The 16724-nt window shown below is 43.7% G+C and overlaps 1 protein-coding gene across 1 annotated transcript in view; it reads right to left on the bottom strand.

Moving 5' to 3' along the window:
* SLC67A1 (solute carrier family 67 member 1) overlaps positions 1–16724 on the bottom strand; it is an 88204-nt gene that overhangs the window by 24898 nt on the left and 46582 nt on the right. The window contains exons 7-8 of the mRNA XM_077321535.1: positions 15123–15233; positions 10322–10422 (exon numbers count right to left, since the gene is read on the bottom strand). Coding sequence (XP_077177650.1) covers positions 10322–10422; positions 15123–15233 — 212 coding nt within the window. The remainder of the gene's footprint in view (positions 1–10321; positions 10423–15122; positions 15234–16724) is intronic.

Raw genomic sequence — 16724 nt, 5'->3', positions numbered from 1 at the left:
CACAGAGGCCCGTTTGCTGGTTTATTTTCCCTTTATTTTTCACACTATTTTCGGCCAAAAATCGCGCCCGTGAGGGGGGGGGGGGTTTCACTCGCAGGGAGTGTGGCAACGATGAAACGGCAGCTCAAACACCACCTGCTAGCTGGATGGGTCTCTCCGTTGCAACGAATCAACGCAGATTCGTTGCAACATGTGTGTGTTTTTTTAAAACCTTCCTTAAAGGGAAAGGGGCTGTTTGGGAGCATGATAACGGCCTCCCATTGGCTACTTGACAGCCAGGGGCGGGACACAGCTCAGCAATATCGCTTCCTGACTAGTGATTTTTGCCGAGATCGGAAACCTGGGGGAAACGATAGAAACGCAACTGGATTCCACTACAAAGGCAGGTATGCATAATGACGAATTCCACTATTTAAAATGGCGATTTTTTGTTCTGCAAACAATTTGCAACATGGATCCCGGTGCGGAATGGCCCCTGGATTTGGATACTGTCATCTCTCCTCACCCCTACCCCCACCCCCAATGCTTCCCCTATTGGAATGTTTCCACATGCAGGCGGCTGCCTTGGCCTTCTCGTCCCCAGTGATTGTGCTTGTGGTTACACCATGACTGTGTTTGAAGTAGCATGAACAGAAGGCTCTTTACCTTCCCTGGAATCTGTTCTGTCATCAATAGGCAAAAGAGGAAGGAAATAGTTTGCAAGGGACATTAACAAGAGCCGCCCATGGCTGTGTACACAAGCTGCAGGGGAAACAACTTTGTCTTTGTCTGCTTTCAAAAAGAGATAAGCCTCTCAACCTACAGTGGAAATATTTAATTGGCAACTCCCAATAAATACATTACAACAGGGAAATCTGTCTTCCCTTCATGAGCCATTAACAATGGTTACTGTCAATACATTCTGGTGGTATTTTTAGAACTGAAGGTAGGAAAATACACAACAGAGATAAACTTAAATCGGCTTTTAGGAAGGAAGCCAGCTGGCCAGCCCCAGGAGATACCATAAAAGCACATATGAATAGCTGAGTTATCAGTTTTTCATACATGTATGTCATCACACGCACACAAATTGGAAAGGTTTGCAAAAGCTTACATGTTGAAGGGGCTACAGAGCCTATACGTTAAAAATCATTTAAAAAATTGCATTTACCTCTGCCAACCACATCAACATAATTTTATTTATTTAATTTATCTCATATGGCTCAGGGCAGTTTGTGCGGCATTAGTTTACAGAGCATTATGGGGAAACCAGAATTTTGGTAAAATCTGACCTGGGGTTTGATCCTTCGAAAACTTATTTTCCAAGCATATTTCTCCCTCACCAGAATGACAAGATGGGCATTTTCTCAGTGAGAAAGGTAGAGTATCAATGAAGTTAATATATAAATGCATAAACACATGAAGCTGCCTAATGGCCGTAGCCAAAGGATAGTGTCTGGGTGGCAGGTTAACATGGATAGAGAGGTTGTCGAGAGGCATTTAGCTGCACTGGATGAGTTCAGATCCCCTGGTCCAGATGAAATGCACCCGAGAGTACTCAAAGAACTTTCCAGAGAACTTGCACAGCCCTTGTCCATCATCTTCAGAACCTCTTTAAGGACTGGAGATGTCCCGGAGGACTGGAAAAGAGCAAACGTTATTCCAATCTTCAAAAAAGGGAGGAAGGATGACCCAGGAAACTACAGACCAGTGAGTCTGACCTATGTTGTGGGGAAGATAATGGAGCAGATATTAAAGGGAGCGATCTGCAAACATCTGGAGGACAATTTGGTGATCCAAGGAAGTCAGCATGGATTTGTCTCCAACAGGTCCTGCCAGACCAACCTAGTTTCCTTTTTTGACCAAGAACAGGTTTGCTGGATCGGGGAAATTCGGTTGATGTCATTTACTTGGATTTTAGTAAAGCTTTTGACAAGGTTCCCCATGATGTTCTGATGGATAAGTTGAAGGACTGCAATCTGGATTTTCAGATCGTTAGGTGGATAGGGAATTGGTTAGAGAACCGCACTCAAAGAGTTGTTGTCAATGGTGTTTCATCAGACTGGAGAGAGGTGAGTAGTGGGGTACCTCAGGGCTCGGTGCTCGGCCCAGTACTTTTTAACATATTTATTAATGATCTAGATGAGGGGGTGGAGGGACTACTCATCAGGTTTGCAGATGACACCAAATTGGGAGGACTGGCAAATACTACGGAAGATAGAGACAGAGTTCAACGAGATCTGAACACAATGGAAAAATGGGCAAATGAGAACAAGATGCAATTTAATAAAGATAAGTGTAAAGTTCTGCATCTGGGTCAGAAAAATGAAAAGCATGCCTACTGGATGGGGGATACGCTTCTAGGTAGCACTGTGTATGAACGAGACCTTGGGGTACTTGTGGATTGTAAACTAAACAAGAGCAGGCAGTGTGATGCAGTGGTAAAAAAGGCAAATGCCATTTTGGGCTGTATCAACAGAGGCATCACATCAAAATCACAAGATGTCATAGTCCCATTGTATACGGCACTGGTCAGACCACACCTGGAGTACTGTGTGCAGTTCTGGAGGCCTCACTTCAAGAAGGACGTCGATAAAATTGAAAGGGTACAGAGGAGAGCGACGAAGATGATCTGGGGCCAAGGGACCAAGCCCTATGAAGATAGGTTGAGGGACTTGGGAATGTTCAGCTTGGAGAAAAGGAGGTTGAGAGGGGACATAATAGCCCTCTTTAAGTATTTGAAAGGTTGTCACTTGGAGGAGGGCAGGATGCTGTTTCTGCTGGCTGCAGAGGAGAGGACACGCAGTAATGGGTTTAAACTTCAAGTACAACGATATAGGCTAGATATCAGGAAAAAGTTTTTCACAGTCAGAGTAGTTCAGCAGTGGAATAGGCTGCCTAAGGAGGTGATGAGCTCCCCCTCACTGGAAGTCTTCAAGCAAAGGTTGGATACACACTTTTCTTGGATGCTTTAGGATGCTTAGGGCTAATCCTGCGTTGAGCAGGGGGTTGGACTAGATGGCCTGTATGGCCCCTTCCAACTCTATGATTCTATGATTCTATGATTCTAATGCTGCATCAGACCTTTTGGTCCATCACAACCAGCATTGTCTGCTCCAATTGGCAGCAGCTATCCAGAGTTTCAGGCTGAGATCTTCCACATCACCTCCTACATGATCCCTCCAACGTGGGTATTGAACCTGGGACCTTCTGCCCAAGTGGATGCTCTGAGCCACAGCCCTTTCCCTAGTAGATACATGCCGATATTAAGAGTATTTTTGCATACAGCAATTATCCTCCCAAAACTGTGGTATGGATTTGTTTATCTCATTAATCTGCAAGGTCCTTCAAACTAGGTGCAATCTCGTATGGGTCAAAACAGCTCCGTGAGATTTCCAATATTTGCTTTATCACATGGCCATGGATTGCAGTGATCTCATAAATTTGCAGAGGCCCTCAATGGCCAATTATTCTAGGGAATTTTCTGAATTCAGCCTCAAATAGGTTTAAATTTATTTGCCGGATTAATCTGAACCTTGGCTCATGAGTTAGCTCACACATATTTCCAGCTGCATGACTGAGTTCTGGGAGGATGTAAAATAACAGTAGAATGAGACTGCGCAGGGGCGCAGCTGTGTCTCAGTGACAGAGCATCTTCCTTGCCTGCAGAAGAGTCCAGGCATCTCCACTGAAAAGGATCAGGTTGCAGGTGATGTGAAAGGCCTGCTGGACCCTGGACAGCCACTGCCAATTGGAACAGACGATAACAACATTCATGATCTGACTCAGGGAAGGTGTTCATGTGTGAATCGCATGCACGGAAAACATTTCCTGCATTCCTGAGTAACAGTACAAGCTTCTGAATTTGAGGCGGTTCTTAGCTCATATATAATGAACTGTGATCTGTCTCTTAAGCACTGGCCAATTACAGAAAACCATGCCTATCTCAAAGGATAGGGCCAGAATCACAACATACATTTCAACCAGTGGCCAATTTAAAACAATTGTTTATGAGGACAAGCCAAAACTTTAGTTTTCCCATAGTTTAAAATTGCCTTCAGCCCAGGGGAGGGAGGGGAGAGAAAAAAAAAAGGGGGGGGTCATAATAATTGCCTCACGGTTTCTGTGGTAATATGTAACAGACAGGTAACCTATATTAAGCCATGAGAGCGACCATAGTAACTGCATGACAGAGCTGAACTTGGTTTGCATTTATGACTCATAAATGTCTGTACTGTCCTAAAACAGAGGCACACCCTTCTCAGACTTTTGAGATGTTAATGGGCTGGGGAGAGTGTACCTCGGCTTAGGACAACACTGTGATTGTGCAGAAAGGCTGCCTGTGTCAATTATTTTATACATCTAGTGAATGTTTCTATATGTCTAGTTTTTATACATCTAGTGAATATTTGTTATTTATCATATGGCATGTGTGTAATGTTGCCAGGAGATCCTAAGATTGCCTGACTGCAAGGTAAGAGATGTTTGGAGTGGTTTGCCATTCTGACCCCATGATATGACCTTGGTGGTTCTTGAAGGTCACTCTTCCAAGTACTAGTTAGGGCTGACCTTGTTTAGCTTCCAAGAATCAGGCTTCCCTGGGCTATCTAAGTTGGGGCTGCGTGTAGTGAATAATGGTATTTATAGAAGGGAACATAGTTCAATATAGCCAATATTTCAGTGAATTAAAGAAAGCAAACACCAGTACTGTACAACTGATAATATATATGGCTCTTCCGATTCACTGATCTAGTATGAACCTTTTCATACACTATACATCATAAAGACAATATTTTCCCCTTGTGTGTGTGTGTGTGTGGGGGGGGAGACGGAGAAAAAAGCTTTTAATCCCAGTTCTTGAGCTAATTCTTTGTGCTATTGGAAATTTCCTCCTGGATGTATACTAGCAGAGAGAGAAATACTTTAAAATCATCATGAGGGCTGAACAATTTCCTTATTCGACTCAGCTGCTGGCTGTCTTCCATCAGATTGCCTATGCGGTTGTTACTTAATGGTAAGCCTTGAGCGATTCCAACTTTGGGCATGTTCCACATTCTGAATGTCATGATTGCTTCAGCTCCAAGTTAGGGCACTTTCTTGAACTCACCCTCTCTAAGGAAGACACTGTGTTCTTACTGTATTTGTCCAACAGTCTTTGTGCCATTAGACCTTGTCTCTTCTCGCCCATTCATCTGTTTTGCTTTCTGCTTGAGCTTCGCAACCCTTGCCAAATAGTTTACATTAAAAAAAGAAACCAGGCATCTGGGAAGAAAGGTCAAGGGACTAGGCAAATAGACGAAACAAAACAGAACTCCAGCCCTTTAAGAAAAGGCTGTTATCCAGCTGCAGTTATAGGCATGTCAACTGTGCCAGTTCTCATGCTGAACATGAGTCATCCAAGAAGACTACTAGCATCCACAGTGCAATACAAAGCAGAATCTATACCAATAAGCTCCAAACGTGTTGAGGCCTCTTTCCCCCTACTTCCTACTTATTGCTATAGTTTGTTGAGGGTTGCATGGGGAAGTACAGTGGCAGCTTGGACATAACCTAGTCGGCAGGTTCTACAAGTCTTGCAGATAGCACTGACAACACAAAAATAGCAATAAAGGGGGAATTTCTGATTAGGAAAATAGCATGAGGAAAAGAACTAACAAACTTCTCAGAGCTACAGTCCAGGACAATATTCCTCCTCCCCAGTTGTTCTTTAGAGGCAAATTACATTTCTGGACCTCCATTCATGGGTCCCATGTAATTTAGTCCCATGTACAGACAACACAGTGGCCTCGGGCAAGGAACCACCTCATGTCCCATTGTGTAGTCATTGGCTTTTGCTTGGATCAATTTTGGGGTTTTGGGGTGAGGGGGTTTGTGGCCATCACAAGTGTAGAGTCACACACTGATGGTATAAGAACTTTTGTGATGCACTGGTGACAAGGCAGCCTGGTGAAAACAGGGCATTATGGGATGTGGCACTTTCAGTGACCACCTCAAGTTTACTCAACAGTGGAAACAATCGCTTTGAAGTAAAAATAGATTCAAGTGGATAGTTACATATGTTGTTCTGAAGAAACAGAACAATATTTCAGTCTGGTGTAAAATGTAAAAATACATTGTGGAAAACGTATAGTGCACTCATCACTTTTTATTGGGCATAAAAATAAATAAATAATAAATTGAAATATAATAATAATAATAATAATAATAATAATAATAATAATAATAATAATATCTAAACCAGGAGAAGTGATTTAGCAAATTATGCTAATTACATGCAACCATATGTAGAAATTAGTAGCACTTCTAGAACATCGTATATTTTTGATGCAGCTCTCAGTGCTGCACAATTGCACAACTACATCAACTATGAAAGCCACATCAAATAATGTGGACATGTGTATCTATACCTTGATGGACATAATTAGCCCACACTTCTTTCCTTTGAGAAATTGTGAGCTTCTGAAGGGCATGCCCATAGAGACAAAATGTTTGGACATGACTCAGTCCTTCAAGGTTTGGAAGGCTTCTTGCCTGCCACCATAGTGAGTGTATGAAATGACAGAGGAGGCATAGATGGAAAGGGAACAGAATTATGGAAATGGCTAAAATGGCAGGAAACAATTGTTTTAAGGAGGAGGAAGAAACAACCTATTATTTTAAAGATATAAAGGATTGGAGAATGCTATTTCCAGGGAGAACACAACTCTCTCCCCTTCTTGAGAGCTGAACCCCTCCCTGTCATGTCCTTAACATGGAATGTGTGCTATGAGTACATACAAACAAATGGTGTTCACTTCCCACTGAAGTAGATGCCTCATTGTTTCTGAAACACAATGGGGTGTGTCTATTTGAGTTTTCATTTAACCAAGCTATTCAGATCTGAATGTATATACACACACAGACCATTTATGCACTGGAGGTTTCATGCTGGGCTGCAGGCTGGAGTTTTAGTCATGGCAGGTTGCCCCACCTCTTCCTGCACCCACATGGGGGAGCATTTGGCCCGGTGAATCTCATCCGCCCCCAATTTGTGTTCTTGCATGGAAGCTGGGGCAGTGAACTTCCCAGTGCATAAACGGTCACACAGAGAAAAAGAGAGAGCAAGTGACAGTGCAAGAGATTTAAAGCAAACAAGACCATGATACATTTGCCTTCATTCCAGTGATAAGATCAGCAACTTTTCTACCCTATAGCTTAAAATGCAAACATTTCCAAGGTTTACATATATCAGAGAGGAGAGGAAGAGGTCTTGCTTTAGATCTAAGCAAAGCAGGAGAGTCACATCTACTTCTAAAGTGCATTCTCCAACATGTGCAGAATGAGCCTCAATGGAAATTGCAAGGAATGACTGATATCAGATCTCAAACCTGGCTAACTATTGAGCTCACCCACCCACTCGTACCTTAAGGTGACCAGATTTTAACATTGGTAAAGCGGGACACATTTACCTTTACCAATGACTGGGGAAGGCACTGGCAAACCACCCCGTATTGAGTCTGCCATGAAATCACTGGAGGGCATCACCCCAAGGCTCAGACATGCTTGCACAGGGGATACCTTTACCTTTTTACCTTTAAAGCGGGACACCATTGACCGGGGGGGGGTGGTTTTGATTAAAAATTTGGTCTATATGGAGCAACAATTTTTTTTCATAGAATGCAAAAATGCAAAAATAGTATTGTAATATATATATTTTTAATTTTAACATAAGTACAATTTGCCAGGTTGCCCCCAGATGTTCCTCCAAAGGTGGGCAATCTGGTCACCTTATCCTACCTGTGCTTGAGTCTGAACACCAAAGTCTTTAACTAACACCAATTAGTCATGAAGATCATATGCTGGTGCCTTTAACTGAAGTTTAAAACTTGATGACACCTAGATTTGAACTAACTGGAGTTAGTGGAAAACGTCTGCATTCCATCTTAACATGCCAAGCAACATGCAATCCTTGGTAAAGAATCAGGATCACACAGATCAGGAACAAGCTCTGGTCTATTCATGACATCATACATAGGTATAACTGAACATAAGTAAGTGAGAGTCCCTTACAGTGTTTTTACTACGTAGCATTCCTTCTGCTATATGCAGATGAAACCAGTTGGTCATTTTCAAACTGCCTTTGTATTCCATTATAGTAACTGGTTACTAATGGAATTTTCTGTCATTTCAGGCAGACCCTCTTCAGAAACTAGCTGCTACATTCATCCGTTCATACAAACCTGCTTGTGTTTGCTTTGCAAAGCGTGGTTGATCTGCTTTTGGGGTGAAATGCCTTTGTTGCACTTCTGAATTGCTGTGGTGTCCATGGATGTCCATGGATGCTTCCTATGCCACTTCCCCCCACCCTTTTCCACTGCTTCCATCTCCTTATTTTGCTACGTGTAATGATCTAAGTTGAGAGCTATCACACTAAACTTCAGTGCTATAGAAGCACCACTAGGATGTGCTCAACAGAGTCCAGGCATCTCTATGGTGCTGCTATGAATGCTATACTGGCTTAACGCTGCAGTGCTCAACTCAGAACATTATTTTATTTATTTATTTATTAGATTTTTATCCCACCACTCCCCGAAGGCTCATGGCGGGTTACATAAAAACCCCAATAAAAACTCCAATAAAACTGCCCCTAAAAATGTATGTTACATCACATAAATTAAACACAAAGATGGTTGCGATGAAACCAATTAAAAGAGTGCCCCCTATCTCCGGGGTAGATCTAGGGGAATGACATAAGCCACCAGAGATGGTTTCAAGGGGGGTCAGATCTTCCTGGGTACGCTGGCCTCAACCGAAGACCTGGCGAAAGAACTCTGTCTTGCAGGCCCTGCGGAACGTTGAAAGCTCCCGCAGGGCCCGCAGCTCTTCTGGGAGCTCATTCCACCAGGTCAGATCCTGGCCCTGGTTGAGGCCAAACGCACCTCCCTGGGGCCGGGCACAACCAACAGATTTGCAACCGCAGGGCGTAAGACTCTGCAGGGGGCATAGAGTGAAAGGCATTCCCTCAGGTATATGGGACTCAGACCGCATAGGTCCTTAAAGGTAAGCACCAGAACCTTGAACTGGATCCGGGCAGCAACCGGTAGCCAATGCAGCTGCCTCAGCACGTGGCAAGAAAGGCTGGGGGGAGGAAATGAGACAGCTCATCGATGGAAGGAAACTTGCTGTATGAAACCCCCATGCCCATATCACTTTACCTGAGATTGGGCCAACAACAAATAACATCTGGTTTAGAATGTAAATGTGAAAATCTTCATTGTAATTTTGATCTAGCCTCTCAAGCCTTTCTATCCAATAAATTTTGGTATGCTGGCATTGCAGTAAAACAGCACTCCATAAGCTGAAGCCCAAGAGGCACTCTGACAGAAATTAACTCAGCAGAACTAAGACATGACATGTTCTACTGTCTGCATCAGATAACTTCGGACTGCTTTTCGCATACAAGCTTCACCTGAAGGCAGCTCTAAGAAATCTCAGGACAATAGTTTTATGAGTTCTGTACCTTAGCAAGCTAAAATTAAAATTCTCATGACACAGTGGTAAAACATATCAACTTAAAAATAATTTCTAGCACTCATGACTTCGGATCCAAAGTACTATTTTAGACCAACCTGAGGGTTTTCAGGCGGTCAGTGCTGTTTTTTCCCCTTTGCACAATGAACAGCAATCCCCCTGCCATATCTTGAGCTGCTTTAAGACTCCCCTTGCTCTCATAACCAACTTGCCATCTTGCACCGCCTTCTTAGACAAGTGGAACGGGTTGTTTGTTTTTCTGGCTTCCTGCTTAGAGTACCATTGAACTCTTGTTTTGGTCACGTATCTTAAATATTCAAAAAGAAGAATATAATTTGCTTATATGCACCTCCCACTCCAGCCCTTGTTTCCCTTAGAAAACACTGGATCATGTGTTACAGTTCTTTTGGAGCAAAGAAAGAAAATTCCGATTGACCCCCTACATGCAAATAGGCTGCAGGATGCTTCACTGCAATGCTGGGTTGACCAGCACCTGAATGCAACATAAACCAATCCAACTGGAAAGCATTTCAACTGAGATGATGTTGAGTGGATATAGAAGTTCTGTTTGCCCAGTTACAACTGTGATTCACACACATTCACATTGTAACTTGTAAACGGTAACAATTGACTGTGTGAATGTATTTGCTTTAAAAGCACAGGCAACACAAGGACAGCAAGCAGTGTGGGGGTTGGCACATTCCATTTGCTGCAGTCACAGGCCCCACGTCCATCTCCCTCTTTTTCACAGGTTCGCCTGTTGACACAGCTGTTGGCCATAAAAGACACTAGGAACACATGGTATGCAGCTTCTCCAACCCATTCTCCTTACCATTTGAAGGATTCCAGAATAGGACATCAGGTATCCAGCTTGTGCTGCTTCCAGATTGAAGAAATCAATAGATATGATAGAAAACATAATCATGAACAAACCTAAGGGAGGGAGGGAAATGGCTTTTAGAAAAAAGGAAGACCACATTTCCAGTTAGATGCACAAAAAGCATCCAAAAAATAAGTTGGAAAATCCTAGGATAGATGGTCAGAAACGGCTACTGTAACAATAGTGATGGAACTGTGTAGGAAAGGCTGGATTCAGAGCAGCCATTTTCATTGGCACAACATAGTGATACATGGAATCAATCCTATTTTATTGTTCTACTATCGTGGATGGGGAAGGCACTGGCAAACCACCCCGTATTGAGTCTGCCATGAAAACGCCAGAGGGCGTCACCCCAAGGGTCAGACATGACCCGGTGCTTGCACAGGGGGTTCCTTTACCTTTTTACTATCACAGTAGCTGTAGCCTGGCAGGTCTTCTGTTACATTTTCCTTGAGCCTTCCCTTTTAGTACATTACTGTGTCCATTCCTGTGCACAAATGTGCCCCTTAAGAATGGCTCAAGTGTGAAATAATGCATTTTGAGGGGCAGTTAATACTTTTAAAAGAACGACAGGCAAGCAGATGGGAATGCAATGCCAACAGGATAATGGATGAATATGTGGACAATGTGTGGGACAATTAAGACCAGCAATATGTTTTGTGGTAGTCCTTCTGGCCCCACCACTGGGGGCTCTGACAGGCAGCAATTTGCACAAAGAAACGTCTCCAACCCCTCCAATTAGTGATACCAAGAACTGAACCCAATCCAGGCATAGCAGCCATTCTCTCACTCCCAAAAGTTCATATTACCCTCTCCCCCATTCCCCCAGTGACTTTGGCTCTATGTCCAGAGAAAGGCAAAGAACCTCCAGGATCCCAGGGCCAATCTGGCCTGGAAGAAAATTCCTTCCTGCCCCCAAAATCATGATTAGTATTACCTCAGGCGTGTAAGAAAGGGCCATGAAAGCCAGGCACAAACTCATCCCTTCCTGCCCTCCCTCTCATGATCTGCCTCACTGAATCAGCTTTCCTGTCAAATGGCCATTTAGCCTCTGCTTGAAAATCTCCAAAGAAAGAGAACCCACCACATCCCAAGGAAGCCTGTTCCACTGAGGAACCTCTTTGTTAGGAAATTCTTCCTAATATTTAGGCAAAAATTCTTTTGATTTAATTTCAGTCCATTGGTTCTAGTCATGATGTGCCCATTTAAGCAAAACCTAGTGTGTTCAAGTGGAGCTTTCCCTTAGGGAAGTGACCTAGGTCTACAACCTTCATAATTCATGCTGACCAGCCCTGCTTTTCAAAATTAGTTTATAGAACACCATCAATGAGAGGACTGTATCTGTGTACATTACAACTTTGCTTATAATACAAATAAATGTGACACTGTAATTTAGTAATGTACATTACTAAAAATAATTATATGCTGGGAACAGGGAGATGAAAATAAATGAGAACATTTATTTGCAGGTTATCCCTCTGGCACTGAGGGATGAATATGTGGAGAGCAGCCAATTCACCTCCAGCGGAAATCTCCTATTACAGCAGGCAGCAGCGCAGAGGGAATTCCCAGAGGACAAGCTGCTTCCGGGCTAGACTGGTGCTTGAAGAACAGAGGCTCAAATGACCCTTGTGCCTTGGTGGGGAAGGGGGAATGCTTTTGTTGTTGCAAAAGTAGCACAGGTGGGGATGCAGATGATCTCTTGGTGTAGTCTACAACTATCTGCCAAATGCTACGGTTGTGGGGAGTGCATGTAACTTGACAAACTGCTTGCCTTTTGTGATTGTGCCAACTATAGACTTATAGTAATGTGGCTGCCTGTATTCACCTTCTGGGTGCACGGGATATGTGGGTAAAAAAAACAGGTGTCAAGGGCTTCACACTAAAGACTTTTGAGATAAATGCCAGACATTTTTGTTTTTACCAAGCTTAAACAAAAGGGCTCATTTACAATGCAATCCTAAACATTTTACCTCCTTGTAAATCCACGGATCTCAGTGGTCGTAGAAAGGTGAAGCATTGCTCATGATTTTATTGTTACAATGCAATTCCAGGGACACTTTCCGGAAAGTGAGTCCCAATTGAATGTACTTAAGTAGGATTCTGAATAAACTCGCTTAGGACGGCACTGTCTGTCTTCTGCTACCAGACTGCTTGTGAATTTTCACACGTGCCCATTGTTCAGTGCTAAATTTGAGAGATGGAGCTACAATTCACAGCATGTAGGATATACGCAGTTCAGGTTCTGCATATCTTAAGGACCGTCTGCTTGCCTGCACTCCCCAAACAGCAACATGCTCCATCCATTACAGTAGGCTGGTAATTCCTGGCCTTGACCAGAGCCAGGGCCTTTTCGACCATAGCCCCAAACTGGTGGAATGAGCTCCCAAGCAAAATCAAGGCCTTATCGGAAATCAAACAGTTCCACAAGGCCTGCAAAATGGAGCTCTTTGCCAGGCTGAGACCAGTGATGGAGCCTCCCTACAACCTGGGCCTATTCTGCACACATTTCAAAGTGCTTTTGCAGCTGGATTTTCCTGTGCAGAACAGGATAATCTACTTCTAAAGTGCATTGAAAGTGCATTATCCAACATGTGCAGAATGGGCCCTGGTCCCATCCCTGCCAAGCAACTCACTGATGTACCATATGTCTATAAGCTTATGATCACTGTTCTTTGTGTTATAATTTCTGTTATGATTTGCTGCAAATGCTTCAATCTACAATGTTTCTAATTTATAATCACTGTTTTGACTGTTATAATTCTTTCTTATTGTTGCAAATGTTTCCAATGTATACTGTACCTACTGTTCGATGTACACTGCCCTGAGAAATTAGAGTGAGGGGCAATATATAAATTGAATGAGTGAGGGAGTGAGTTAATGGATATGGGGAGACATGGTGGTAGGAGACGAACTTACTAGGTAAGGGGAAGGGATAACAGGCATTTCCATACACCATAAATATAGTGTAATATTTGCCAAAAGTATATTCCAGCCCCTCTACATGACATCGCCTACCTCCCACGTTTGGGCAGCAAACTGCTCGCTACATCCTCTATTTTAAAGTGCTTCTCTGGGAATCCCAAAAAGTGGATTCACCACCCTAAAAAGTGCTAGCTTACGGAGAACAACCAATAGGCAACCAGCAGAAGGAAGGTATGGAGGCTCAAATGCGCTAAAGTGATCTGCAGTGTCCTGCCCTTGCTCCCGGCTCCCTTTACCTTGTTCCTGGGAATAAGAATTACTTTTTTAAAAAATGGCAAACTTCCTGGAGCAATAAATAGGTGGACATGCGTGTAGGTGATGCCAGAAATAAAAGAATATTTCCTTCAACAAAGCATGCCTCTCAAAAGTCTTTCCCCCCCTCCAAAAAAAATCAGAAATATTAATTTACTCATTTATCAAAGGACTCGACCACCTTAGCTTCGGAGCCCATGAAAGTCAATGGCACCATAGACTATAATGGGAATTTCAGTGTTCCTGCCTTTCCTGAGACCTTGGGGGCTGAGGGTTTAAGATACAGCCTCCAAACCTTCAGGATAGCTCCAGGAGGCTACTTCCTGACTCCCCTCAAAATTTCAAAATGATTGGTCCAGGGGGTCCACATCTAAAAGGTAAAGGTAAAGGTATCCCCTGTGCAAGCACCGAGTCATGTCTGACCCTTGGGGTGACGCCCTCCAGCGTTTTCATGGCAGACTCAATACGGGGTGGTTTGCCAGTGCCTTCCCCAGTCATTACCGTTTACCCCCCAGCAAGCTGGGTACTCATTTTACCGACCTCGGAAGGATGGAAGGCTGAGTCAACCTTGAGCCGGCTGCTGGGATCGAACTCCCAGCCTCAATGGGCAAAGCTTTCAGACGGCTGCCTTACCACTCTGCGCCACAAGAGGCTCATGGGGTCCACATCTAGGGGTTCCCAAAGAGGATGCCTCCATCCGTTTCATTATATCCTATGCAATGGACTCTCCGTTGGATATAATGGAGGGATGGGGATGGCCTCATGGTATGCAGATCCTGGGGGCAGTTTCTCCACTGCAGAGACTTTGGGGACAGTTCTCTCCATGGATCAGTTTCTCAGCAGGCTTTGTTGGGCATTCCAATACAGTTTGCCCAGTAGAGCCTCAGCTGAGCCTGCTGGGAGAATTCTTTTGGATGGCTCTAATGGATTTTCCTGTTGACACAGTTGGTGCTCCTCAACTGACCTTTGGAATGATCTGAATAGCTGATCCAATCATTTCTAGGCTCTCCTCCTTAAGTGTTAGAACTCAGGGAATGCCTTGGTTTATTGAAGAGTTGCAATTGATTAAAATACAAGAGAGACAGCTAGAGAGACAGTAGAGGAAGACTTGGGATGAATCTGATAAGTGCTAAACCTCATTTGAAAGCATATTCAAGTGATGGTGGCAAAAAATTTATACTTTTTCTACCACCCTTTGTCAAAGAGTTCAGCATCCTTTATTCTGAGCAATTCTTACAGGTCTACAAGCTGGGCCAACACTGAATCCATATGGAGGTGCCATTTGAGTGAATCAGCGCCTTGATAGGAATGATATACACACAGCAGCTGAGAGTCCCATGATGGTCCCATACAAACCCATGAATGCATGATGGCTTTTGTCCTATGTGATCCAGCCCAGTAATTATTTGCGTTAGATTCTACAACATTAAGTGTTACAGTGGAAGCTAAATAAATACAATTTTTTGCTGACTGCTTAGAACAGGTTTTCTACTGCAAAATAGGGAGTCTACATTACCTATAGGAAGACCAGAAAGCACCTTGATTAAGAAAATATCCATTACTCCTGGAAGCTTCAGCAGTCTTAGGACTTCTTTGAGGCTAAACACACCGCTGGAGTGGGGCATGCCTAGAGAGAGAGGGAGGGAGAAGATTAAGCCTGTTGTCCCAGGTTCTTACCATAAAGCAATGGCCTGTGACCACCACAACCAGGGTGGTATTTGCTTCTCTGGGGGCTGCACTGCTGCCCACACCACACGTGCAGCCCTCCAGTGGGACAAATAACACCCCAGGAACTATTTAATCTCAATAAAGTAGCCCAGGAGTAGGCCGAAGCACCTTTTATTTATTTATTTAATTTATTTCTAGATTTGTTGACTACCACTCCTGGACCCTACCGGCTCATGGCAGTTTACAGAAAAATTCCATAAAACCAGATAAAGTGCTGCCAGTAAAATCCTATCTAATCCCTCCTACCCCACCCGTCCATGCCCAATAACAACACACTGACCACTCTTGGGAGAGGTACCCCTGCCTAGATGTCTAATGCTCGGGGTCCTTGCAACGAAGGACCCAATTTTCCTCAGCCTGGCCTCAACAAAATGCCTGGCAGAAAAACTCCATCTTGCAGGCCCTGTTGAACTGTGGTAGGCCCAAAGCTCTTCTGTGAGCTCATTCCACCAGGTTGGGGCCAGGACCGAAAAGGCCGTGGCCCTGGTTGAGGCCAGACATGCCTCCTGGGGACCAGGGACCACCAACAGATTCAAACCTGCAGAGCGAAGAGCCCCTGCACCCCACTCCTGATCCAAATCTGGCCTTTGTGGCACTTTAGGAATTTAGACATGCAGCTGCTGGTGAAGGATAAGACAAATGAGAGTTGGATTAGGGAAAGTGTTATGCAACTTGCTAAGAAATGAGATTTATAATTTGCCATAAGAGGCTCTCATGGTTACAGGGGTTTCTGCATTTTTAAAGATTTCTATAAAATCTGCTTGCAAAACTACACATTGTGTTAGGGATTGGATCCCCAACAAGAAGTCTCTGGTCATATTACTCACATAAAAATTGGCTTTCCCTTTACTGATAGTTAAATAGTTCCCTTTACCAATAATTAAATCAGAGTAACTGTAACATAATGTAGAGTTTCTGCATAGGATGATGTAATCTTAGATATCCCCACCCCACCATACATGATTGGTTGCAGCTTCAGATTCTTAAAATGCTAAGCTCAAGAGAGTGTGAATTCTTGCGGAGGGTGGAATGATATGTGCTGAACATTTAGTAGCGAGCATTGGGAATGAATCCACTCTCTCTCCCACCCTTTTACATATCTTAATGACAGCCTTTAAACCCTTAGCCTTTCTCACTTCAGTCCCCTCCCCTGTGTTGTATTGTCTATGAGCTTCAACTTGGCCATTACAGAATTCCTCAATTTGTATGCCAACAACACTCACGCAACAACATAGGGGGTAGATATTAATTTTAGCAGTGTAATCCACTTGCAGCACAAATGCCCCAAGTGGACCAAGCAGGACTTCTGAATAAGAGCAGCAGGGGCTGCAGGCCTTCCCATCTGCTTCTTCAGTGCTACATCACTTTCTGTTTCCTGGCTGATTAGTCT

The sequence above is a fragment of the Paroedura picta genome, chromosome 2, assembly GCF_049243985.1.
Source record: "Paroedura picta isolate Pp20150507F chromosome 2, Ppicta_v3.0, whole genome shotgun sequence".
In the NCBI taxonomy this organism is placed as follows: Eukaryota; Metazoa; Chordata; class Lepidosauria; order Squamata; family Gekkonidae; genus Paroedura; species Paroedura picta.
This window is presented reverse-complemented; position numbering and strand designations above follow the sequence as displayed.